The following is a 24,734-nucleotide window of genomic DNA, read 5'->3' on the forward strand; positions in this document are numbered from 1 at the left end:
ATTGACAGAGCTGCTAATGGCTTCCTTCAGAAACAAGGTGCCAATTTTTTTTAATGTTTACAAAAGAAATAAAAGGTTCACTCTTGCATCAGCAATAACAAATAGTTTGACTGTCCAGCAATGGCTGAGTAATATGTAGCTATATAATTATGTGCTACAGACAGCACAGACATAGTAAACTATGAAATTTGGGGATATCGGTGCCCTGTAGGAGTCCACAGTACATAAACACATTTATTGGGAACTATCATTTTCCCAAATGCGTGTAACCCAATTAGAAGATACAACCACTACACATCCACAAATCTGCACATCTTCAAAGAATCATTAAGTGCTTTCTCATAACTACTTTATTCACTGAATAGTCCCCAAGGGTTAAGAAAGTGACAGCTACTGTATCATTTAAAAATTTATTCCAACAGTAGTACCATAAAAATAAACAGATAAAGAAATATAGTTCTTGTTCATTTGACTTATGGACAAGAGAGAGTGGGAGGGATTCATCTTTGAACTAGTTTATCACTATTACAGGCTTAAGAAATTTTTTTGCTAAATAAAGATGGTCCAGTATAAACACAATTTTTTCAGGAAAGGTATACACCTGTGTTAAGTAGCAGGTAGTGCAGAGGACTTACAAACCACCAGCTGATCAAGGCATACACTTGTCCATTTTTACCTGTTCTTTCCATTTTATCTCCAGATCGCAGGCACAAGATCTAGCTCATGCAAGGTATTTATCAACAGTAGAAAGCAAAAGGTACAATTTCTACCATGCAAGTATGGTTGTGCCACTCACAGCAACTACAGTTCCAAAAAAGCATCTTTCTGACATGCAAGGACACGTGCATTATCAAACGTACTGTTGATAAATCTGGAGCTAGTTTTACCAAGCTGACCACAGAATTTCTTTCCTGAATTAATCTGCAACTGCTTCTTCAGTCCTGAAACTTCAAGCGCAGCAATCACAGATTTTTGTGGCAAACTGACAGCTTGCCATACTTTTAAGAGAGTAATAAGAAACAACAAGGTAGTTTTTACTTTTTTTCCCTCAAATGATCAAAAGAAATATAAACTATTTTCAAGCATATAACCTGCATGCGCATCAAACAATAGCTCATCTGTGTACAGAAACAATTACACATATTTCAATGCTTGAAACAATGCTTGACTAATTTCAATGAAAGCTAAAGTCATATGCTTTAAAACAAGGAAAAAAACAAACATCAGGATCCACATTGCAGATGCCTCTCATCCGAGGCAATACCACGACCAGAGTACATTACATGGCTAAGCACTGCTGTTTTTAAAGTATGCAATGCCCACAGAATGACAAAGTATGCCTCCAAAAAAAGCCCCAAATACATTTTCTCACGTTAAAGCTTTTCTTGCTCTTCTGTGAGAGTCATGTTTCCAGCAATGTTTCTAAAAATTATCTGACCTTTTCACAATGTTGCTTAAACTACTTAAATACTTTGAAAGAGAAATACAGCCAGCTTTAAGCCACTAAGCAGGAGACCAATTTTATGCATATGCAAAACACAGCCAGGGTACCTCAGAATAATCACGTCTGGCTTCTACAATTTGTTTCACACTTATTATTTTTTCTGCCCCAGTCTTACTACGTTAGTGATCTATACTTACACTTAAGCCGCTGTGTCTCGAAATAAAAATCAGTTCTATCTGTAAGTCCCTACTGATATGAGAAGGTAAACACTAATTAACCTCGAGATATGGACACATGGACATTACAGAAGCACGTGTGTATATATATATTGCATGTTCACTATGTTGTACAATTATATTTCATAATATTAAGTCCTAACCTTGAATATAACATATATTAGGATTTTAGTAGCTTGCCCTAAAAACACTTTCTCTTCTGCTTTTTTAGAAAAATAGCATGAATTCTTTTGTTTCGAAGTAATAGTGATACCTCAGCCCTGTGGTACGTCTTTTGAAGAAAATTCAGTAAGTTCCTGTGAGTAACTTCTGACCAAACCTGTGGCTAGAGTTTTTGTTGCACAATACTGTCTTGCACTTGGGACCAGACAGCTCTTCAGAGTTGCAAGAAGTTGCACTGGCATTTAAAGTGGCCAGCTGCCAGTTGTTTGAAAGCTTTAAGGGACCGAGACCATAGCAATTAATATCACACAAAGCCAGACTATGCTCTAACAGTTAACAGCAAAAGATTCTCAAGGAAAGGCTAAAACTGAAAGTTGCACTAGATATGAGATCAACAAAGTTCAAAAGGAAATTAATGTATTTTGGACTTCAAAAATGTTAAGATGATCTTAAAGCTTTAATGACAGTTCATTTTGGGATATGCATTTACAACTCACACTACATATGAAAAATGATTTATCATTTCTGGACAGTATCGTTTAACTGTGGCCAAAACAAAGCAACATTTTCCTGAAAATTTAATATAAATTCTGGAGTACATTATTCATTATATGAAGTGGGTATCTGCATGAAATAGGCCATACTTGAGTATTTTCTTCCGTCCTTAACTGCTGTGAGAAGCTTGACTCTCTATGGTGATCTTATAACATTCCTTTCTAACAAGAAAATCTTTTTGGACTAACAGTTGCAAATTCCCCTCGCCCCCAACAATTTTATACTGACAGTATGTTGGAATTGTGGGACCAGCAGAGAGAGAGTTCTTTAAAAAAAAAAAAAAAAAGACAACAAAAAACCCTTTCCTGACCATATCTACTATGTCATTTACACAAATGACTAACTTTTCTCTAAATTAATGACAGTTAAGTAGTGTAAGAAAAAGTTCAGTGAAATCTTCCAAAGTAGCCTGTGTACATTATTGAAAGATAAGTGAAGTATGTGACACATATCTTGGGAACATTTATTTTGGCTGTTTGAGCCAAGAGCGGCACATAAAGCTGAATCAAAAACAATACAAAATTAATAAGCTTCCTTCTTTCCTTCCAAGAATTAATAAAGGTGAGCTGTCAGCTTGAGCCAAGATGTGGCTCGATAAGATATAGCACTTACATTCCTCTCCAATGATTTCCTGAGGTGTACTATTCATGCTCAAGCTGTCAATATCTGTTTTATTTTTTATTTGTAGACACACACCCCCATATATATACCAAGAACAACCATGGCTGTTCTTGCTCTTGCTATTGATTTTGTCCTGTGTGATTCTACGTGTAAACTGAGATATCAACCACACAGCTAGATAAGCCACCATTTGCATCTTGTATAGCAGTTTACATCATATCTCATGAATAAAATTTGTACCTGCTATTTTATCTTCTCATTATCATTCACATTTCTCAGGGAAGCTACTGATTTTGCCTGGGGTTTTGTTAAGCAAGTCTTATGGGAAACAGGGATTCCTTACTGGTGCTTAACAGCACTCTTTTACAGTCAGATATCCAGCATGAGCGTCTCAGAGGGCTGAAGGGCAGCTGGAAGCCCATTAATCGCCTCTGTTCTACACGTGAAAAAGCAGTGGAACTTTCCAAAGTATCTCAGCCATCTCCATTAAAAGGACAGCACATCCCTAACATCTAAATTGTAGGCAGCTAGTTCAGTAGAAGCAGAATAAGATTTGGAAAAGATGATAAGCCATTTAGTTTCTTGCAACAGATGAAAAATCAGAAACCATCCAGTACTGGAACTGACTTAAAGTCCACCTAGATCAGTATTCTGTTTCCAACAGTGGCAATACACAGATGCATACAGAGGCATAACCTTAGGGCAAGCATATATGACACTCCTCTACTGGCTTTGCTACCTTTCAACCTTTTTCAGCTAGACTTCTTAGCTGAATGAAGACTTTGCATATTTAGTGGCCCTCAGTGGATATCTCTTTCATTAACATCACCAGCCTTCTGAAGACCATCTGTGAACTTCTGTTTTAGTCTTTACAAGCTCCAACATTTTAGGATTTCCCTACCCCCACTTCTCCGTATTTCCATGTTCTTGAACCCTGAACTGCATCTACATTATTTCACAGTTGCTCAATCTCTTAAGGTGCTTCCACAATTCTTGAAAGTGGGCACTTGGATAAAAACTGCCCATTAAGCAGTTTTCTGGAAAGCTATGTAAGCATAAGAGATGGAGCAGCTTGCGTCTCAGCCACTCTGCTAACAGAGTTAATCTTTATCATGCAGGTTATTTTACAGATAACTCCCAACAGCATGAGAGGCAAATTCATACAAGTTACTCTTTAAGAAGGAAGGGACAAGGCTTGAGGTCTTGGTTCATAATTTAGCCAGTCAAATGAGCCAAGCCAGTTCCAAAATGTTTCATCTGGCTGGAAATGATACCTATGATTTGGAGGACTGGTGAATCTATCTACCAGTAATTGGAAAGATTTAACAGAGAGTCCCAAGATTATATTCAGAGAAGAGACCGTCAGCTCCAAAAATGAGTCATAAACATTCCAGGTTTAAAGTTCCCAGCCCACGAGCACACAGAGACAACTCTTTCCCCTTGGAAGAAAGGAAAAGCATTGGTGAAGACTAGCTACACCAAAGACAGCAGAACAGCTCTGTGGTAAGACATTGGCTGTGTGGGGAACACAACTAACCCCTCTGTTTTTACAATATGTGAAAAGATGGCACAAGGCAGGAGATCACAACACTCAGACTATCACTGCATGTTACAATAAGCACAGTGGAATTATGAGAAAGCAGAAGTAATGACAGAGGCCAGTAAAACATGTAGTAATCCCAAGACCAGAAGAGAAACCCAAGAAGCAACTCTCAAGCAGATACCCAAAGAACTGCATGATACCACAGGAAGATGCAACATGTCACTGTGATGAATTTGCACATGGCCTCAACACATGAACACTTAAGGGACTCACCTCTTTTCTTCACATGGACATTAGGAACCAAAAGCTTTTGCTTGGCTTCCATCACACATGACAAACTAGAACTCTAACACGGCTGTCATGATGTCCCTTTGGGACAACCATTTTTTGAGACTAAGACAAAATGTAGAGACAGGGAGTATAATTTCCTGCGCTCTGTAGAAAGAGTAAGTGCGTACTCCTCCAGAGTACAAATAACATAGAGTACAAATAACATAGTCTTTCTCTAGACTTCTGGTTCTGAGTCAGAAGCAGGATCAACCTGTGGAACTCCTTTTGTGCAATAAGTTCATGATGGTCTCATGAACTTAAAAAGCTGCTATATGAGGCTGTTGCTGCTACTCTATTGCTATCAAGGTCAGAAAATTATGCAGATAAAATACTTATAATAATGTGGTCCTCACTTAAGCAGTAAAAACTACATTATGGCTACTTGAAAGGGAAGACCCACATTCCAGAACAACACAGTTCTTGAAGAAAGTAGTAAGGCTGTGCCCACGTCAGTTAAACCAAATAGCCACCCCAATAGCTGGCAGTTTGCGCAGGCCGGGCAAGCAGGCAGCTGGCGAGCTCTTATTGTGGTCTACGCTCTCCCGGAAAAGACTTAGCCATGGTCTCCGCTCGGACAAGAGCTATTGTCAGACGGGATGCGGCAATGCAGATGGAACTCCCACTAAAACATGCATCCACCCTGGTCTCTGGCTGCAGGGAGTGCTAGAGCCTTGCTCCGGTCATGGAGGGCTCCCAAGACAACACCTGCATGAGGCACAAGCAGCTGGAGAATCTGCTCAGCATGGTGGCAGAGCTGAAAGAAGTCACAAGACAGAGGAGTATCAGGGAATGCGAGAACGAGATAGACTGATGGAGCCACTCCCTACCATCCCTGAGATGAGCACACCAGATGGAAGCATCAAGAGGAGGAGTGGCTCCCCTGCCCTTGTGCTGCCAGGCAGAGGGAGGGGACCCAAGGGACAGAAAAGGATGGATGCAGATCCCTGCTCAGCGCAGCAGGTGAATCCTCTCCAAACCAACTTCACCCCCTCAAGTGCCCTTACACAATAGGTATGGGGCTCTGGAACCCAAGGTCTAGGAGGATAAAGATAAGGACAGGTGTTGACTAGGGGGAACCAGTCAGCCCCACACATTACAACGGCCACTGGTAAGAAAAAATGGGTAATTGTCGTAGGCAATTCCCTTCTGAGGGGAACAGAGGGCCCGATATGCCAGCCAGACCCATCCCATAGGGAAGTCTGCTGCCCTCCCCGGGGCAAGGATAAGACAAATTACCAGGAAGCTCCCTAGGCTGGTAAAAGCACCCAATTATTATCCGCTAGTGGTTGTTCAGGTCGGCAGTGATGAGGTAGCTGAGAGAAGTACAAAGACAATCAAAAGGGACTTTAGAGAACTGGGGCAATTGCTTGAAGGATCAGTAGCGCCAGTAGTGTTCTCCACCCCATCGGTAGCCGGGAGGCATAGGGAAAGGAACAGGAAGCCCCATCTCATTAGCACGTGGCTCAGAGGCTGGTGCCAGCAATGGAATGTTGTTTTTTTTGATCCCGGGGCAGTTTACATGGCCCCAGGCCTCCTGGAGACAGATGGGGTTCATCTGTCACAAAGGGGGAAAAGGATTCTGGCTCAGGAGTTAGCAGGCCTCATTAAGAGAGCTTTAAACTAGATGCAAAGGGGAAAGGGGATAAAACCAGCTTGCTAGGCATGAGCCTAGGGTTGGCATACCTGTGTTGGAAAAGAGATCAACAGCTCAACTGAAGTGTGTTTACACCAATGCACGCAGCATAGGCAATAAACAGGAGGAGCTGGAAGCCATTACGCGCTAGGGAAACTATGATGTTGTCGCCATCACGGAAACATGGTGGGATGACTCACACAACTGGAGCGCTGCAATGGATGGCTACAAGCTCTTTAGAAAGGACAGGCAAGGAAGGAGAGGTGGAGGGGTAGCCTTGTACGTTAAGAGAGTGTTTTGACTGTCTAGAACTCAATGACGGTAATGATAAGGTTGAGTGCTTATGGGTAAGGATCAGGGGGAAGGCCAATAAGGTAGACGTCCTAGTGGGAGTCTGTTATAGACCACCCAACCAGGATGAGGAGACAGATGAAGTACTCTACCAGCAGTTGGCTGAAGTCTCACAATCTCAAGCCCTTGTTCTTGTGGGAGACTTCCGCTTACCAGATACCTGCTGGAAATAAAACACAGCAGAGAGAAAGAAGTCTCGGAGGTTCCTGGAGTGTGTGGGAGATAACTTCCTGACATAGCTGGTAAGCAAGGCAACCAGGGGAGGTGCCCTGCTGGACCTACTGTTTACAAACAGAGAAGGCCTGGTGGGTGCTGTGGTGGTCAGAGGCTGTCTTGGGCTCAGCGACCATGACATGATAGAGTTTTCAATTCTTGGAGAAGTAAGGAAGACGGTCAGCAAAACCACTACCCTGAACTTCAGAAGGGCAGACTTTGGACTGTTAAGGAGTCTGGTTAACAGAGTCCCTTGAGAGGCAGTCCTGAAGAGCAAAGGAGTCCAGGAAGGCTGGATGTTATTAAAGAAGGAAGTCTCAAATGCACAGAAGCAGGCCATCCCTGTGTGCCATAAGCCGAGCAGGCAGCGGAGAAGACTGGCTTGGCTGAATAGGGAGCTTTGGCTGGAACTCAAGAGAAAAAGGAAAGCTTACTGCCTTTGGAAGAAGGGGCAGGAGACTCAGGAGGACTACAAGGATGTTGTGAGGTTATGCAAGGAAAAGATTAGGAAGGTGAAGGCCCAGCTGCAACTTAAACTGGCCATCACCATTAAAGATAACTAAAGATGTTTTTATAAATATATCAGTGACAAAAAGAGGGCCAGGGAGAATCTCCCTCCTTTGCTAGATGCAGAAGGTAACTTTGCCATGAAAGATGAGAAAGCAGCTGAGGTACTTAATGCTTTCTTTGCCTCAGTCTTTAATAGTCTGACTGGTCATCCTCGGGGTTTTCAGGCCCCTGTGCTGGGAGATGGAGATAGTATGCAGAATGAAGTCCCAGTTGTTGAAGAGGTGGCAGTCACTGACCTCCTCCTTCACCTGGATGTTCACAAGTCCCTGGGGCCACATGGGATCCACCCGAGGATACTGAGGGAGCTGGCAGAGGAACTCACTAAGCCACTCTCCATCATTTATTGGCAGTCCTGGTCAACCAGAGAGGTCCCAGACGACTGGAAGCTAGCGAATGTGACACCCCTCTACAAGAAGTGTCAGAAGGAGGATCTGGGGAACTACAGGCCTATCAGCCTGACCTCGGTGCCAGGAAAGGTCATGGAGCAGATCATCTTGAATGCCATTACGCAGCACATGCGGGACACCCAGGGGATGGGGCTCAGCTAACGTGGGTTTATGAAAGGGAGGTCATGCCTCACTAACCTGGTCTCCTTCTATGATAAGGTGACCAGCTTAGTGGATGAGGGGAAGGCTGTGGACGTTGTCTGCTTGGACTTTAGCAAGGCCTTTGACACTGTCTCCCACAGCATTCTCCTGGAGAAGCTGGTGTCTCATGGTTTGTACAAGTGCACCTGCATGGGTTTAAAAACTCACTGGATGGCCGAGCCCAGACAGTGGTGGTGAATGGAGTCACATCTAGCTGGTGGCCAGTCACGAGTGGTGTTCCCCAGGGCTCAGTGTTGGGGCTGGTACTGTTCAGTATCTTCATTGATGATCTGGATGAGAGGATTGAGTGCACCCTCAGTAAGTTTGCAGATGATACCAAGTTGGGTGGAGGTGTCGATCAGCTGGAGGGCAGGAAGGCCCTACAGAGGGACCTGGACAGGCTGGATCGTTGGGCCAGAGCCAACAGTATGAGATTCAACAAGGCCAAGTGCCGGGTCCTGCACCTGGGTCACAACAAACCCATGCAGTGCCACAGGCCTGGGGAGGAGTGGCTGGGGAGCTGCCTGGAGGAAAAGGACCTGGGGGTGCTGGTTGACAGCTGGCTGAACACGAGCCAGCAGTGTGCTCAGGCAGCCAAGAAGGCCAATGGCATCCTGGCTTGGATCAGAAATAGTGTGGGCAGCAGGAGCAGGGAGGTGATTGTGCCCCTGTACTCGGCCCTGGTGAGGCCACACCTCGAGTACTGTGTTCAGTTTTGGGCCCCTCAGTACAAAGACATTGACTTGCTGGAGCACGTCCAGCGAAGGGCGATGAAGCTGGTGAAGCGTTTGGAGAACAAGTCTTATGAGGAGCAGCTGAGAGAACTGGGGTTGTTTAGTCTGGAGAAGAGGAGGCTGAGGGGAGACCATATCGCTCTCTACAACTACCTGAAAGGAGGTTGTAGCAAGGTGGGGGTCGGTCTCTTCTCCCTAGTAACAAGCGATAGGATGAGAGGAAATGGCCTCAGGTTGCGCTAGGGGAAGTTGAGGTTGGACATTAGAAAAAACTTCTTCACCGAAAGGGTTGTCAAGCATTGGAACAGGCTGCCCAGGGAGGTGGTTGAGTCTCCATCCCTGGAGGTATTTAAAAGAAGGGTAGATGTGGTGCTTGAGGATATGGTTTAGTGATGGACTTGGCGGTGATGGGTTAGCGGTTGGACTCGATCATCTTAAGGGTCTTTTCCATAACGATTCTATGATAATTTTCCTATGTATTTTTCAGAGAGATTGTTGGAAAGGAAAGCCTCAGGCCAAACTGGAGAGTAAAAAGGAACAGAAGTGACTCAAATAATACCATGAAAATTCTGCAGTACAGCATGGTCCATTCCCCATGATTGTCCTGTTGGCGTGCAGGAATAAAACCAATAGCACCCCTTCAGATACTCACATCCAAAACATTCTAGCTCATCGCGTTGGACTTCTCACAATGTAAATAGTCACACAGACTCATTTGAAAGGCAATGCTAAGCTTTTCTTGAAAATGCAATGTAAAAGAGACTGCTTTTGTTGGCTTAGGATTCCTTCCCCGCACCCCCCACCCTCCCCCCAAACCGGAATAATGTCTCAGAAGATACAGGACAAACATTAACAATATTAATTAAATATTAGCCAACATCAATAAATACTACTTGAGCTTGCAGTCATCACTCAATGCAGCAAGGAGCTTCATATTGCTAGCTCACAGATAAAGGCAGTACAAGAACCATGTACTAGCCTGTTCTTCAAATGAGAACAAGAACACACCTTGAAACATCACAAACTGAATTTCAAGTTTTTTCCGTTCTTTGCCAGTTCCCGCAAAGATTCAGGACACTTGCAATTGGTCTCTTTTAGAAACTGGTTTCCCCCATTTACAAAGAATTACATCACTGACATACAGACTGTGATGTGGGATTAGACAGCACACGTTCAATTTTACCCTGTTGATGGTGGGCTGTTGCAGCAGTAATTCTGAACAGTATGAAAGATTGACTCAAGTTTTGACATATGCTACATCCAGTTCCTCAGGAGTCAATGGGGGATGTTACTGTCTTTGGTATGAATGCAAACAAATCCATCCCTCCCAAATGCAGACACCACAGCTTCAGGATGCCTCTAGCCCAATTTACCATTCACGCCCTCCTTGGAGCAGAAAGGCCAAGTGTAAAGAGCTCTCTTTGCAGCAGAATACAGGCAAAAGGTTATCGGTTCTCACTCCTAAAGCACCACCTGTTCCTGAGGAGTTCAGTAGCAAAACTGGTACTACACTAACTTACACATGGTAGTTTGAGAAGAAAAGTATGCAAGTAATAAAAATGACTAAATACCAAACCACAGCTCTAAATCCATTTCAGTGCATCTTTGTTCTCCAGCATTTCCAGATAAGAATTTTATGATCACTGATTTCCAACTAGAGAAGTTATCCATAATGTCACAGGGAAATGGAGACACAAAACAATAAGCTTTTTTCTGAAAGGTTACATTCAACTGTCTTACATATTTACAAATCCATATGGCTTCATAAATAAGTGTAGCGTATGCAGTCCCAGAAAAGCATCTAAATTGCACACACTGCAAACATTGCATAAACACTATAGATTTGTCCATGCTGCCAAAGACTTGCAATAAGCTTTTGTTTACAACAGCAAAGAACAGTCCAATGCTTTGATTATTTTGCCCGCTACTCTGAAGCACTTAGCAATCTTTCCGCTCAGCATGTTAATTACGGAAGATGCTTTTTGTATTACATGATTTATTTAAAGCCTGTTCAATCTCAATTCATGAAATCCAGATTGTGAAGTATCACATAATAATTTATTCTTCTCCTTAGCATCTTTGGTCACTAATGGTAGTTTTACAGTACACTATACCAAATAAATATAATTTAATATCTTAATCAAGCATTTAGAAATCTGCTCAATGCACAGTAGCATCTCTGCAGTCAAAGGTCAAATACAATTTCCATTTTGACCTCTGTCTTAGCATGCACAAAAGCAAGACCATACAGGTACATGCTAGGGTTAAAATCTGTATTCTAGGTTTTTTTGTTTCGGGGCGTTTGGGGGGGGTTAGGTTAGGGTTTTTGTTTTGGTTTGGGTTTTTTTTTTGTGTGTGGTTTGGTTTGTTTTTTGTTTGTTTGTTTTAAAGCTAATTTTTCCCAACTTTGAGAAGATTTGATTTGGCCATGCATATACATTCCCCCCCCCTTTAGACAACAAAAAACACGTTTTTAGTGTTTTCAGATGTTGAGATCTTTTATGCTAGCTAAAGACACTAATTTGAGTAGAAAGAACCAGCCATCAGCCAAGGTCCAGTCTTTTGAAGATAATACAGCTACGTGACAATTTCTGGCAGTTGGCCATGGAAAAGTCAGGATCAGTTGGTGTCTTATATTCTGCCTCATTTTTCACGTAAATGTATGACATACATCTGGCTCTGGAATAAATTCCAGTTCATCTTTTAGGCCCACCAGTATGCCTCTTTCTTCTTGATTCTCTTTGCATGTGAAATTTCTTAATCATTTTATCTTAAAATCATACACTGTGTTAACAGCAAAGCATACAGCTGAAATGCTATAAAATACAGCATAAATTTGGGTATAATTGTGCCAGTATAGCACTGTGTTTGTATGGGCATATGCATGCTACTTCAAGCCACAGAATGCAAAACCAGGAAATAGGATCGAAGTCAGGCCTTCTACAGTTAACTCTTAGGAAAAAATGCAGAAGGGAACTAGAAAAAAAAATAACTACAGTTTCTGAAATGTACCGTACACCAATAGGCACAGGTGTTGTTCTAAAACTGTTATCCTGCTACTGGCAAGGAGGGCAGACGATCAAAATTTACAACTGGCACTTTCAAGTTTCAGCAGAACATTTCCATAGCTTCTAAAAATTTACTGAACACATGCACATATCTACCCTGCAAAGCCATTCAACATCCATTAGTACTATTTTTTGGAAAGCAGCGCTTCAGAGCCGAAAGGAAGGTGATAGGTAGAAAAGCCCGGGAGAAGATAACTCTGGGAGGAGACATACTGAAGTCATTCTAGTGTCTCAGACTTACAAGTCACATTGACGTGTAGACTGTACAAGCTTTATAGCTTCTCCACTTCAGTATTGCACCACACAAGAGCACTGTTGGTTTGTCTGAGGCCCAACAACAGTGCAACAAGTGGGAGGTAGTAAGCTGTTCACCCCGATTACATCTATTAATGCTGTCTTTTAACTGCTTGACTTTTATGTCACCACTGATCTTTGTTTTGGAATACAGCTATAGAAACGTATTGGAATAAAGCCACTAGAAACATTTCTGGTTCTCCACTATGGTGAGTACCACTGGATATTCTCAAGAAATCTTAATCTTAGGACCCAGTACAACAACTTATACTAAAACCAGTGGATTTTGCTAAGAGGCAATGGTTAAAATGCCTGCGTATTTGGAAAGCTGAGTAAAAATATGCCAAAGTGAGAAGTGGCTTCTACCTTCCACATCACCTCATTTCTCAACTTCGTACTGTCATTTTAACATATCTTGTATTACGTGCTTCCTTCAACTGATATTGCCAGACTTTATTAAGCTAATATACAGTTTTGACAATAGTCTGCCCTTTATCTAAATAATGCTTTTAGATGCTTCATTGCTATTGTGAGCATTAATCTCCCCCAAAAAGATTTTTAAAAATCAGAGTAAAATCAAAATAACTAGAAGGTCATCATCACTGTGTTTTTGGCAGCAGTGGCCACAGCTTTACAGACATTTTATTTATAATTTAATTAGACTGTTACGCAGGACATTTCAAAGAAAATTCTGCTAATTTACTCAGTTAATAATGATGGATTCTCTTCAATATCCAGACAATTGAAAATATATTGAGCTACAATAGTATTCACCTAAGGCTATGTCCTTTGAATGATTATGATAGGGCAGGGAGTAGAACAATATACTTCCACCGTTACTTTGAATGAAAGACCTTTATATATAGTATTTTGCCAGGAACAGGAATTACTCTTGTTTTTAGAAGTCTGACCCAATGCAGCTGCTTTGTTTAAGAAGTTAATGATTACTTTTGCGTCCACTTCAATAGATCAAAAAAGAACAGTATTCCAAAATTGAAGCAATATAAACAATTTTTATTTATTATTTGAAAGAAATTAAATGGAAAAAAGCCAGGGTTTTCTTTAATTCAACATCATACTTTCTTCATTAACATTTTGCAATGTTTGACAATACTTAATAAAATAGCTTTAATATTACCTAAAATGTTGCAGTTTAGCCTTTAAGTTACGCCAAACTTTCCACAGTTCATTCTCCAAGGCCTACTGACTCATAGCAAAAAAAAAAAAATCAGATTTATAGTTTAGTCCTAAAAATGATTTAAGCTAAAATACCAAAAAGTTGCAAGTTTCCAGGCCTCCCTTTCATACTACATTCATTTAGGAAATATTTTAATGACAGGCAATCCTAAAAGAGAAGCAGACATGCAGTATATTTAACAGGCCAAGTTAAGAGTTCGCACAGTAAAAAAAAAAAAAAAAAAGACTTTCAAATATCACATACTTAGACACTATTAAAGGTATCATATTTCCTAACTTCTGGTTTCACAAAATACATTATTTTCATTTGGTAACAGAGCAGACTCTACAGTAAAACAACACATTAAGACAACACTTGAGTATCATTTCTGGTTACTAATAGCTAGCGCTTCTCCCAGATTTTTTTCAAAACTCATTTCATAGTTTAACTAAATCTCTATCTAAATAGAGATATGAGAAAGATTTTGATATATTTTATACACACACACATATATAAAATGATCTTAAAATTAGGACTTAGTCATTACGATACTGACTCTCAAAGACGAGCTATAATGTGAGAAAACTTTTCCACAGTGTCAGGCTATGCTTAATTTTGGAATATTAAGGTGGTTGTTATTTTTTACTGCCCAAGAAACACGAAATAAATCAGCTATGGCAAAACTCTTGTCCTGAAAGTGATTTCTTATGGAATATAGGTACCAGGAACTGAAAAAAAAAGAATTATAATCAGAATTTAAACCTCATCTCCCTTATCACCATAAATGGAGCTTTCCAACTCAAGACAAAAATCCTGAGTAAATTAATTTAAAAAGTTCAACACACTAGCTAAACAACTTAAATGCAAATTAATCCTGAGATCATCTCAAATGGTTTTAGTACAGCATATGTTCTATACTCCAGACTTCTCTTGAACAATTGCTAGTGGAAACTTAACTCTTGAAAGCTACTTTAGAAAATATCAATTAGAAAATACCAAGTCCTACAACAAATGTCTTGCAGATAACTGAGTTAAAAATCAAGCACAAAAAAATCTGCTTCTCCATTTAACAAACAGGAATTCCGAACCAGCATGCAGTTTTGTTCATCACCTACCTCTAACAAAGAATAATTCCCAGAAATATTTCAGTATTACAGAGATTTTGTTCTTCTCCCATCACAAGCAGGCAAAATTAACCTAGCTTCATGATAATGCTAAACAATACACCCAACTAAGAGTAGCAACTGGATATAGTCTTACTTTTGTACTTTTTGATATTTTTTTATATATCTTGATTTTATAGTCTTGAAGGGCCAGTGGTTTTCTATAAATAGGATTCTGTATTAACAGACCTCTTATATTCACCTTTTTTAAAAAAATAAATTGCTATCGAAAGCAGAGGAAATCTAGTGTCTCTTCTCCACTAAGTCTAGCATAATACCCCAGAATCCACTCATATCTGTGGCATTATGCAACTTTAAAATAAATTAAGCTAATCAGAAAATGAAGTTGAAAGGCAGTTTGAGAAATACTCTAGTTCTAAAAGATGACAATTGCAACTGCCATTAGCATAGATTTTATAGACATATAAATACAAATATATATATATTTTATATAAAGAGATATGAAATTACTATAAACAAATCTTTCTTTACCTACATAACAGTTTTAAGAGTTGCCCAGATAAAGTCCTTCTGAAAATGTTAAGATTCTGTTGTCACCAACAGTTCCATTTTCTTGGCAAGCAATTGTACGTTTTGTTTCAAGTATCAGCTATCATGCAATACAAATTCAACTGTGTTTAAAAGCATACTTTAATTTAGGCAAGTACCCATCTCTTTCTTAAAGGAGGCTAATTTTTTAATCATGAAATACGAATGACTGTTAACAGTGAAGTAGAAAACCCATTGATATTCCATAGGTATATAAATAGAGATACTTACAGCCGTTCAAGTTGTTTTAGATCCTGAAATGCTCCACGTTCTATCACACTAATCTGATTTTCTTCCAAGTGTCTGCAATTCCAGAAATACCAGTTAATTTTTAGACAACAGAATAAAAGAACCTCCCTACTCTCTTCACATATGCTATAAAATTGCTTTTCACAGAAGTACCGGTAACTTATAATTAGGGATCATTAAAATAAATTCTGGACAGAACAGCACTTTCTCTTGGTCACTAACAGGAAAACAATTCAAAAACTGCCTCCTGACTGCCAGATTTGGTAAACATTGTTGTTCCTAAACTTTTATATCCATAACCAATATGCTCAGAAAGATGTTGGTCTAGAGGCTGACTGTTACATCCTTAGTATATTACACTTAGTTTATGTAACGGAATTTTGATAACAGGCTCCTACAGGCCATAGCAGGAATCCACTCAACATCAACATATATTTTTGTCCATCCTTTATGTTCTCCAAAGATTTCAGGCTTGCCCCCAGAGTAAACCATTTGTAAGTAATCCAAAGCAGTTCAGTCCCTCCAGAAATACAACCATGGCAGCTATGTGTGACAACTACATACAGTCCCACTGTACAATAGGATACAAAAACGTAAGGGAATACTCTCAGGCTTCCACTGTGTCTGATCCTGCTTTCCTTCACCCCCTGAGGCTGAGACAAGGATAAGTTATAAGCAATGGAGACTGACTTCTCTTTGATTTACACTGTGCAGGAAATGACTATTCATTCACACAGCAGAAATGCTCTTTATAGGCAAAGTAGAAGCCAAGGAACAGAGATATCAATAGTCCTGTTTAAGGTGATCTTTGCCTGGGCTCAGCCAAGACTAACTAGTGAAAAAGCACTATTCTTGCCTGTTCTCAACAGCCACTCCTCTGCACTCAATCCTATGACGATGCTCAGAGCTGTACAACTAGATAGCAGTTAAGACAGTGAGAGTATTCCACAGCTAAGACCATATATAAAGATTAAAAAAAAAAATTTAAAAACCCTAAATATGTGCACCAGAGAGGCATGTTCCTAAATGGAAGGGAAGGAAAAACTGCATGAGGAAAGGGAAAAAAGATTAAGCGATAAAGGATAAAAGGAAAAGGTGTACAGAGGAATATTTTGCATGTACACTGTCAGTTTGAGACTGGAAGCTTTTCTCTGTTGCACTGTTCTACCAGTTTCTGGATCACTTGTTTGTTGTTCTCATTCTGATGTCTGAAAACAGGACTAGACTACCTTTCCAGGGACTCTGGGACAGGTTTCATGTTTCTGTGCTTCCCACTATACCCCCATTGCACATAGAAGAAAAAAAATAGGGTGTCAGTAATGTAGAATAGCCAGAATTATGAAGACACCATAAAAGAATGCAAAGAAAAAATAAGAAAAATCTGAAGGACTTCTAGAGACCAAAAGTGCATACAGTAAAAGCTGCACAAAGAAAAACCTCAAACACACACCAGGTATGGCAGGAACATGGAGAATAGGGAAATACAAAACAACAAACAAAAACGGGTGTGTTAGCAGAAAGTGCAAAGCATGTCCTGGGTTTCAGATGGTCTTCATACACTGGAAGATAATGCCAATATAAAAATATACTTTAATAGGTATATTTTGGTTTTATTCCTAATGACTCTGTGGCAAACACCACACTCCTCAAAGGCTGCACAAACATGTTACATAAACCTGTAAGAACGCAGAACAATAAATTCACATAAAGATGGCAGTTGCATATTTTGCTTATTGTTAAGGGCGTTCAGCATAAATGACTGCAGCAGGGTTAGGCAATGTCTGACACTGTAAAACAACAATGAAACCAAAACAACTACTGACATTAATGATAGTACAGTACATGTATTTTAATAGACTTCCAAAATAGTACTGATGGTTGGGATGGGAGGCAAGGAAGTCTAAACAACTCCACAGCTAGAGATGAGAGAAACACCATAGGAACAAAAAGTTTTCCAATAGATTTTAAATGTTTTCTTAGTGTATGACTTGTTCGAAAGTGTTAAGGTAGCGGGAGAAAAGACTTGCCTTTTCATCAGCAGGATTCAATTCATTCATTGATTGAATTATCACTAAATAACTAACTGTTCAACAGCTGCAGTTTTACAGACTTATTTTAGAAGATCTCAAAGGAAAACATTAACTGCAGAGGGCAATTTTAAGAATTACAGAAAGGAATGTTCAGGGGGTGCTGGTGAGATTACTTGTGTGTTTCTTCACTTCTGATAGCTGTTTATTTCAGAAGGTGTCAACACAGTGGTAAAACCAGTCTGCCTCTGTCAGTGCTGGGACCAGCTCAAGATTAGGTTTATGTCTTGGTCACTAAAACTTCTAATCAAGCACAACAGTTTAGTAAATTACTGCTAGCGAACTAGATGGCACACACACACAGAATGTAGTCATTATTACATAAATGGCACTTGATAAAAAAAAGAATTAATATCTAGTTTTAAGAAAAATTAGAAATTTTAACTTTAGCCATTGGTTACTGTTAACATCAATAAATACCTTTCATGTTTTCAAAAACATTTTGAATAAAAATATCTCAGCCACTGCTTTTAAACATACAGATCTACACACGTGTATATGATCTCTCCAATAACATAACAATGTTTCTCACTGAGAAACCTGCAAATTTGCATAGCTAGAGCAGCAGTCAGTGCCCAAATACAAGCCCAGTGAACGCAGAAACCAACAGTTAAGTGAGAGCTCCAGAAATGCTTAGAACCAAGGAGGTTAGCCTCAACTAATTCATTACATTCCAAACTATTTTGTTTCTTTCATCTGGCTTTCCCTGCCACCCCCATACATGCCCAAATATTTAAAGCTATATACATTATTTCACATATAAAAATATGCAATGGACTTCATTTCCACAAAGCACATATCAGATCCCCACAATATTTCTGACAGAGACATAAATATCTATGTCTGCTTCTATGTCGATGTGAAGAGGATCTAAATTACTTGAAGTAATTCAGAAAAACTGTTCGAGAAATTTCAAGGGGAAAAATTAATTCACTTTAAACAGAAAGAACGTCCAGCTTTACCTGAAAGGATTGAAAGCTTTAGAATATATTTCTTCTTTTAACCCAAAATTATTTTCATAAGAAAAAAAGTCTATGTATAACTACAATAAGTATCTATGAAGTAGTAGTCCTCATTTTCATCATTAAATTACTGCCGCCATTTGAGGTTCACGGAAAAGAAAACAGGGAATCAGGAATGACAAATTCCATAGACTGATGTTCCCCCTTTCGATGCTCAAGGCTGATTTAGAAGTACAATTAAGCTCTTGATTGATACTTTTAGATCAATAGACAGCACCACCCAAAATTGTTGTACTTATTACATCATATTAAACTACAAAAAATGACAGATTTCCTTGTGTACAACTCCTACAGCTATCAGCTATCCTTAATCAAGTTCTGCTTAATTTTCTGCAAAAGTGCTATTAATGGGACTGTACCTTTATGTTACAAAAATCTGAAAGACGTATTTGCTAGTGCTTCAGTACAATTGATTTATGCATAAATGACTGTAAAGTGGACCAAAATTTTTACCACAATATTTATTAAAAGCCAGTGAGAAACACAAACAATTAAATAACTCTGAAACTACATTCAGACTTTAGTATGGAACTAAATTTAATGTTTCACATTACAAACTGCTCCAGTTGACTTGTTTAAAAGAACACTAATAACTGAATAATGTGCAGAAATTACTAGCATTTGACTTCTAGAGTTATGGACATTCTTAGTATTAGCACCCTGAAATAGTCTTGTAAATAAAGAGAAGTTTTGTGTTATACTCACAAGACACGGAGATTCTTCAGTCCTGTGAAGTCCGTCTTCGTGATTCTTGTGATATTATTTTTTTCTAGATCACTGCAGGGGAAAAGGAAACCAACATTCAGGCACTATAACTGACAACCAAAATTCCGTTAGCAGAAAGTATCTCCATCAGTGGAGCATCTATCAGCTGCTGAAATTGTACAAACTAATGTTTCCATTAAAATCTCAAAAAGCAAGCCATCAATCTTGATTTATTTTGCCTCTTTCTCTGAGTATGTTGCTCTCATACAAGAAGTTTCTTCCATTTCTATTTCTAGTACCAGTGCTCACTATATGATTCTCTCTCCCTCAAGACTACTAGCCTGTAAGAGTCTTAATATATTAAAGAACCAACTAGTATAATCATAGAATCATTAAGGTTGGAAAAGACCTACAGGATCATCAAGTCCAACCATCAACCCAACACTAGCACATCTCCTAAACCATGCCCTGAAATGCCATGTCCACACGTTTTTTGAACACCTCCAGGGACGGTGACTCCACCACCTCTCTGGGCAGCCTGTTCCAATGCCTGAACACTCTTTCAGTGAAGAAATTCTTCCTAATATCCAATCTAAACCTCCCCTGACGCAACCTGAGGCTGTTCCCTCTCGTCTTAGCGTTTGTTACTAGGGAGAAGAGACCAACCCCCCCCTCACAACAACCTCCTTTCAGGCAGTTGTAGAGAGCAATAAGGTCTCCCCTCAGCCTCTTCTTCTCCAGGCTAAACAACTCCAGTTTCCTCAACCTCTCCTCATAAGAATTGTTCTCCAGACCCTTCACCAGCTTCCTTGCCCTTCTCTGGACACGCTCCAGCAAGTCAATGTTCATCTTGTAGCAAGGGGCCCAAAACCGGAATATTCTGCCCCAAAATGAAGATCATACCATGGGGTTATTCTAAACCCAAGGCAATCTAGCCTGCGTAGAAACTTAGGCTACACAGAGCTTGAGGAGAGAACAACTTACTTTAGAGACTCCTAAAAGTGTGATCCTACCCAAATGTTTGCAAGATTTGCAAAAATGTGTAAAAGCTTATGGTTTTTTTCAAGCATCCTAATTGGGCAGCCTCCTGATCCTAGCATTTTGGAAATACTGGTTTTCAGAAGCTACTGCTTATCCCACTGACCTGTTTGTCACATGTGTTCACCCTTTGCCAATTCCTACATTCTGTCTTTAAACTCTCAGTTCCCTAAAACCTCTGTTATGTGCCACACATTTGCCTTGTGTGGTCACATACCAACTATTATGCTCCATATTCAAGATTAATAAGTAAATGGCTTCTTTTCCATGACAGGGAAAACCCACTGTAGCCAGACCTTGAGCTGCCCACTCAGCTTTTTTTTGGAGTGAGCACACCAAAAATACAGATTAATTTCATGTCTAATCTTATATCTTAAAGGAATAGACATCAAAATACAACACTCTAGTCTGAGACAAATTCTATTTAATTCAAAGAAGAGTCAAATTAAAAATAAACAAATTTATAAACTAATCATTCTTGCAAGACTGATCCTTACTTAAGGATAGCTCCCAGTACACTAAATTTGGCACCTTTAGAGTCATGACAAACCAAAAATATGTAATTTTGTTTCCCAACATAAAGAGTCTTTCTGTCATTTCATTTCACAAGAGTATACCAATACCTGCTAGTTCTATAGGTCCTGAATTGCTGCTTTCTCTCCTCTAGACTGGCCTTTGCTAGGCACCCCTAAAGTTCTTCCAGTTGAGCATGTCCCATTTGGGGTTTGTTTGGGTTCTATTCTGTCCAGATAGTTCTACCTGACCTACTCCTAACCTACAGGGACAAGACAAACAGCTAGTCTTCCTGCTCTTCAGCCATGCTTCCATTAACATAATAAACAATATGCAGCTAACCTACAATTAATAAAAAGATATACTCTCTATCATGTCATCACAAATTTGTTCTGAGTGTCAGTTTCCTAGATACAGGAAGCCTTCTATGAAAAATAAATTTTCAAATACTGTCAACTTTTTTTTTTCCTGAGTCATATTTTATGTCTACAAAAAGCTGCTAAACATCAAAAAAAGAAGTCTTTGGGGCAACAGTTTTCATGACAAAAAAACATTCAGTATTTTTCTAAAGACCATAAGATTGTAAACAATACATTCTGATAAATTCCGTTGTCTGTTGCCATCGAATGAAAACAATCTAATATGAAATCCTAGCCATGAAGCTAGACAATTCATTTTTTAAAAGAGAACATAATATCACAAATCCACAGCAGAAAGTAGCATTTTTCCTATGCAATTAAAGTTTTACTTCTTTATTTAGTTTCTGCATTTAAGTTACTACATTAACATGCACTAGATACACCTCTTTTATATTTGGAAGGTTCCATTTCTCTCCTATTTGTATTAAAATTTAATGATAAACAGCATGATTACAGTGTTATTTTTAAGTACATTTGGCAATCATCTGAGACCTGCATAAACCCTGACCGCAAAAAATCAGATGGGTGTTCCTAAGTGCTGTTTCAAGTTGATTATTTCTGTAGGTACAAAAAGGAATTCAAGGAAGGGGTAGAAGGCAGAACTTCCAGGACCGCCTCAATTATCATGTTTGTATTCTGAAAAATACTGCATAGTTGGCTGTCTAGGAGGGCTTTTAAGTGCCAAGCAAGTAATACTGCAAACAAAATGCAAAAGCCCTTGAAGTGCTGAGAACAGTTCAATCATTTGTAATCATTCATATACCACCTTACGGGGGCGGGGGGGAAAGTGCTCCTGGCTGGCACAATTTCCAGTAATTTTCTATGATCCATGCAGTTCCATACAAGCCTTCTGGTATAGCTGCTACTTAAGCCACTCTTTTTTTCACCTAACCTGAGATCCTGTTAGTAAGATAGAACTACTGCTAAGAAATACATGAGTGTTCAAGCATAAATGTTTACTTCCTTTGAATCAAGATAATTTTTTTCTGCCAACATGAAGTAACATTCTCCTAAGGCATTAAATGAAAAGCAATTGTCATGGTAACAAATTTCATTTTGCTAGGGTGAACCACATTGTCAAATAAAGGCAGTTACATATTTTGAAGTTTAAACTTGTTAATATTTTCAATATTCAGAGAAGAAACAGGACTGATTTTTTAGTATATTTACTAACTTCCCCAAATGCTTCTAACTACGAAAACAAAGAGTTTTTTTCCAGTCTGAACACTTTCCTCCACTTAACAAAAACATAAATATTTAGAGGAGTACAGGTAATTGTATGCATTCATCTAAGGAAATAACTCTTCATATTCCTAAACATACATCACTGTTTTCTCATGTGTTCCCTAAATCTCAGATGCAAACCAAAAAGGAATTAAGCTCCTTTTAACGTCATTGTAACATGCTGGTGCATTCACTTACTGGAATTTAAAAGCTTGAGAAACAAAACAAAACAAACAAACAAAAAACCCAAACAAAAACATAAACAAAACAACAACAACAAAACCCAACCAACCCACAACACAGAGAACTAAACTCAATATCATATAAGCCACTTCATATCTGAGGGTAGTCTGGTACTTAGAAGTCTGCAATGACTATGATTAAGCTCACAGTTCATACTGACAAAAGCCCCAGCCTATAAGTCTACAAGATTTGTGCCAGGGACAAGCCAGCTACAGTTTAAGAACACCATCTTTTCCACGGCAACTTAATTTGCCGAAGACAACAGGAAGAACGAACAGATTAAGGACTACTTAAAAAAGAAGAAAAAAAAAAAAACCACCTAAAATTCAGAGCAATAATTCTACACAATGTCCATAATGAGAATTTTTAACTGAATTCTGCCATTAAAAATAGAAGCCACATAGACATATAATACGTAATATTTTTTGCATATCTTTTTCAAGCATTTACATCAATCTTGTAATGAATCCTTCTGAGGTATAAGCAAGACATTAACAGCACTGAAGCAGTATGCAAGATACACTAGAGTGAATAAATACTTTATAATATTGAAATCTATTTCTGATGGTTATTGATAAATGTCAAAATAATACTACTAAAATTCTTAAGGCACAAAATGGTTTAAAACCAGAAAGAATAAACTTTTAAGAGTTAGCCTATGCATCTTAGCATGGTACATATTTAAATAATAGAAGAAACACATTCTCCTCTCAGGAAACTATTTTATTTAGCACAGATGGGAACTAAGGATAATGACCAGGAGAGGAGGGGGGGGAAAAAATCCCTACATTTCAGCTATATGGACAAGAAAGCCAGTATTCTTGCTTGACTTTTGTCAACTATATTTTTTAAAGGCCTGTTAAAGAAAAAACAAACACAGGGCACTTTCATTGGATGTACCAGCCATTCTCTTCCGTTTCCATTTATCCTGTTGATTGAATCATGCTTTTCTGCAGGAATACCTTTGAATCACTGCTTACATTTTTCAGATTTTCCAGCTTATTTTCCTCTTCTGTTCTCAGTTTAGTTCTTCCACCCTGGTGCATCGTTACTACTCACTGGTGCGCCAGGGTGACCTGATTGCAAGAAGCATTGGAAAGAATTAAGTCTGGAGTAAGCAATGCATAAATAGCTTGTTTTACTTGCATGATGTTCGCCATCTGCTTTTCATGTCATTCCTTCAGAAGTTTTCCCTTGCCTGTATCTCGCAAAAGGTCTAGCAAAGCAAAGCATTAACTAGTCAGAATTCTCCAGGGCAGGTAGGAGTCAGCTAAGGTACACGGGGCAACACGGTGTCATTGGCGTTGCTTTTCATCCATTTTGGTAAGACTTAATTCTCAGCACAGCTTTACTCAGCTTGAACAGGTGTATGCAGAACGGCATTCCTGTCACATACATAGCAATCACTCCATCACACCACCCCTCCTGCCCAGTCTGTGAGACACATCAGCTCTATTCCTCTCTACTTGCAGCCCCAAGAACACTCCTGCTATTCAACATTCTTCCCCATGTGAAATCTACAGTTCCCTCTTCTGAAAGAGACTTTAACATTCCTTGATCAATACATATCTTGGGATCACTTTTTCCTCTGCTCCCATGGATTGGCACAGCCTATGCTGCATACATAATACCAATCATTCTATTAATACCTTCTGAAGGTTAGTATCTAAGTCAAAGGTATCCATTCCTGTAAGTAAAATTACTTGGACAATGCTCTAACTTTAAAAGAGCTGTTCTTCATGAAGTCCACTTTCTTTGAACCATTTAGAATTTAATTGATAACTGCCACCCTTGTTTTAAAAAGCAATATTTATCTTCTGAACATTTGCCTGTTCCAGCACGCTCTCCCTCAAAGCTTATCTGCCATTTCAAGAAAAACAGACTAAAACCTTGATGAACTACTATGTAACACTTCCTCCTCCTGTTCACGGTAGGTCTAAGACTGCTGCAAAGAAGCAGATTGCCACAGGTTACCCCATTAGTCAATTAAACTTTGTGACTGTG

The 24,734-nt window shown here is 39.2% G+C and overlaps 1 protein-coding gene across 3 annotated transcripts in view; it reads right to left on the bottom strand.

Annotated features, from left to right (window-relative positions):
- Window positions 1–24,734, bottom strand: part of SLIT3 (slit guidance ligand 3) — a 547,006-nt gene that overhangs the window by 500,230 nt on the left and 22,042 nt on the right. For all 3 annotated transcript variants that reach the window (XM_075102153.1, XM_075102154.1, XM_075102155.1), the window contains 2 exons: window positions 19,294–19,365; window positions 15,462–15,533 (listed from right to left, as the gene is read on the bottom strand). In XM_075102153.1, coding sequence (XP_074958254.1) covers window positions 15,462–15,533; window positions 19,294–19,365 — 144 coding nt within the window. The remainder of the gene's footprint in view (window positions 1–15,461; window positions 15,534–19,293; window positions 19,366–24,734) is intronic.

Source organism: Phalacrocorax aristotelis, chromosome 8 (assembly GCF_949628215.1).
Source record: "Phalacrocorax aristotelis chromosome 8, bGulAri2.1, whole genome shotgun sequence".
NCBI lineage: Eukaryota > Metazoa > Chordata > Aves > Suliformes > Phalacrocoracidae > Phalacrocorax > Phalacrocorax aristotelis.